This window comes from Leucoraja erinacea, unplaced genomic scaffold, assembly GCF_028641065.1.
Source record: "Leucoraja erinacea ecotype New England unplaced genomic scaffold, Leri_hhj_1 Leri_454S, whole genome shotgun sequence".
Lineage (NCBI taxonomy): Eukaryota > Metazoa > Chordata > Chondrichthyes > Rajiformes > Rajidae > Leucoraja > Leucoraja erinaceus.
Genome location: NW_026576355.1, coordinates 82,501 through 85,574, shown reverse-complemented (window position 1 = coordinate 85,574; position 3,074 = coordinate 82,501). Strand labels below are relative to the sequence as shown.

General features: G+C 49.3%; 1 protein-coding gene across 1 annotated transcript in view; it reads left to right on the top strand.

The window, feature by feature from the left end:
* Positions 1-944: 944 nt before the first annotated feature.
* LOC129693872 (roundabout homolog 2-like) overlaps positions 945-3,074 on the top strand; it is a gene marked incomplete at its 3' end in the record, with an annotated part of 70,999 nt that continues 68,869 nt past the window's right edge. Inside the window, exon 1 of the mRNA XM_055630616.1 lies at positions 945-1,163. Within this exon, the coding sequence (XP_055486591.1) occupies positions 945-1,163 (219 nt within the window). The remainder of the gene's footprint in view (positions 1,164-3,074) is intronic.

Here is a 3,074-nt window from a genome sequence, read left to right as displayed (position 1 = left end):
CGGCAACTGGGTGAGGAGCAAATGTCGCCCAAGTGGGACAGCCCCGTTTGCTCCGTGCTAAATGTGTGTTGGTTCTTCCCCGTTTAATTGCCTTCGTCAAGAGGAAGGATTTTATATTTGAAACAGACTTGTTGCAACAAGATTTGTCAGCCTTGTAGTTGCTGCTTGTGCATCGAAGGCAGGATCTGGCAGGAACCCCCCCGGCTCCAGATGTTTTGTGGTTATGTATATTTATACCACAGTAGCTGGAACGTCGGTGAAACACAGCATCGTACTTGTGCAGGCTTTAATCGCCCGTGTACTTTTACAAAGGCCCCCTCTCTTTCTTTACGGAGATGATGTCATCCATCAATTGACTCTGCCGCTGAAAGACTCGATCAAGATCGCTTTGCATACACACACACACACACACACACACACGCACACGCACACACACACGCACACACACACACACACACACACACACACACACACACACACACACGCACACACACACACACACACACACACACACACACACACACACGCACACGCACACGCACACACACACACACACACGCACACGCACACGCACACGCACACACACACACACACACACACACACGAGTTGTTTTCACTGTTCGATCAAAGCAGCCTGCACGCACGCCACCACGGCAACTTCCGTTCAGTTCAACCCAACACCTCCGCTCGGTCCGAATTAACCAACCTGATCTCCCGGTGCCTCAGCACTTCAACTCCCCCTTCTGGGTTTCGGCCTGAAACGTTGCCTATTTCCAGAAGAGTTTCGGCCCGATACGATGCTGGTTCATTATGATGATAGACACAAAATGCTGGAGTAACTCAGTGGGTCAGGCAGCATCTGTGGAGAACATGGATAGGTGACGTTTCACAGAGTGCTGGAGTAACTCAGCGGGCGGGTCAGGCAGCATCTGTGGAGAGTGGGAATGGGTGACGTGTGTCGGGATTCTTGGTCTCACCCCCCTCTCTCTGCCCGTTGTGTTGCAGTGTTGCGTGATGACTTCAGGCAGAACCCCAGCGATGTAGTGGTTGCCGCGGGCGAGCCCGCCATCATGGAGTGCCAGCCGCCGCGCGGACACCCCGAGCCCAACGTCTACTGGAAGAAGGACACCGGCCGCATCGGCGAGCGGGACGAGAGGATCACGGTGAGTGGGCCGCGCACTGGTCATCCGCGATCTCGCCGTACACGGGCGCACGGCTCCTTGAAGGTGGAGTCGCAGGCGGATGAGGTGGTCAACGAGTCTTTTTGCCACATTGGCCGTCAGCGGTCAGAGTATTGAGGTTAGGCCTTGGGAGGTCAAGGGTCAAGGGTCATGGGTCAATAGTGTTGTGTAAGGAACAGAAACATAGACAACAGGTGCAGGAGTAGAGGCCATTTGGCCCTTTGAGCCAACACCATCCCCAATCATAGAAACATAGACAACAGATGCAGGAGTGGAGGCCATTCAGCCCTTCGAGCCAGCACCATCCCCAACCATAGAAACATAGAAACATAGACAATAGGTGCAGGAGTAGAGGCCATTCGGCCCTTCGAGCCTGCACCATTCGCCATTCAATATGATCATGGCTGATCATCCAACTCAGTATCCCGTACCTGCCTTCTCTCCATACCCCCTGATCCCCTTAGCCACAAGGGCCACATCTAACTCCCTCTTAAATATAGCCAATGAACTGTGTGGCCTCGACTACCCTCTGCGGCAGAGAGTTCCAGAGATTCACCACTCTCTGTGTGAAAAAAGTTCTCCTCATCTCGGTTTTAAAGGATCAGTACCCCGTTCCTGCCTTCTCCCCATATCCCCTGACTCCGCTATCTTTAAGAGCCCTATCTAGCTCTCTCTTGAAAGTATCCAGAGAACCGGCCTCCACCGCCCTCTGAGGCAGAGAATTCCACAGACTCACCACTCTCTGTGAGAAAAAAGTGTTTCCTCGTCTCCGTTCTAAATGCCTCACCCCTGATTCTTAAACTGTGTGTGTGTGTGGCCCCTGGTTCTGGACTCCCCCAACATCGGGAACATGTTTCCTGCCTCTAGCGTGTCCAAACCGTTAACAATCTTATATGTTTCAATAAGATCCCCTCTCATCCTTCTAAACTCAGATTCAGATCCCTGCTGATTCTATTGGGCAGTTTGTAGTGTATCCTAGGTAAGAGGGCCAGGGCAGTTTGCTGTTCAAAGTCCAAAGTAAACTTTCTTGTAAATTCAATTATGCACCAGTAGTTACACAGAGAATTGAAATTACGTTTCCCCATACTCCAAATGAACAAGTAATATTAAAAACACAGACAGACAACATACCAATAAAAATAGACAATAGACATTACATTATTTAAAATATTAAAATATTCACAGTATACTCTCTAGAATTTAGGAGATTGAGGGGGATCTTATAGAAACTTACAAAATTCTTAAGGGGTTGGACAGGCTAGATGCAGGAAGATTGTTCCCGATGTTGGGGAAGTCCAGGACAAGGGGTCACAGCTTAAGGATAAGGGGGAAATCCTTTAAAACCGAGATGAGAAGAACTTTTTTCCACACACGAGAGTGGTGAATCTCTGGAACTCTCTGCCACAGAGGGTAGTTGAGGCCAGTTCATTGGCTATATTTAAGAGGGAGTTAGATGTGGCCCTTGTGGCTAAGGGGATCAGGGGGTATGGAGAGAAGGCAGGTACGGGATACTGAGTTGGATGATCAGCCATGATCATATTGAATGGCGGTGCAGGCTCGAAGGGCCGAATGGCCTCTACTCCTGCACCTAATTTCTATGTTTCTATGTTTCTATGCCAAAATGTAGCAAAACCGTTGAGGTATTTTAAACAGGGTGCAACAATGAAAGGTGCAATATAGAAAAAGTGCAAATTTCAAACTGGAGACATTGAGCCAAAGTTATTTTGACAGTTTGTTGTCTTTGTTTGGGTACTGTTCATGGAATTTTCTTAAGTGTGTTGAGTAGTCTGATGGCCTGAGGGAAAAAGCTGTTTTTGAATCTGGTGGTTTTGCTCCGCATGCTGCGGTAGCGCTTACCGGAAGGTAGGCGGGTGAACAGTTTGTGCGCTGGGT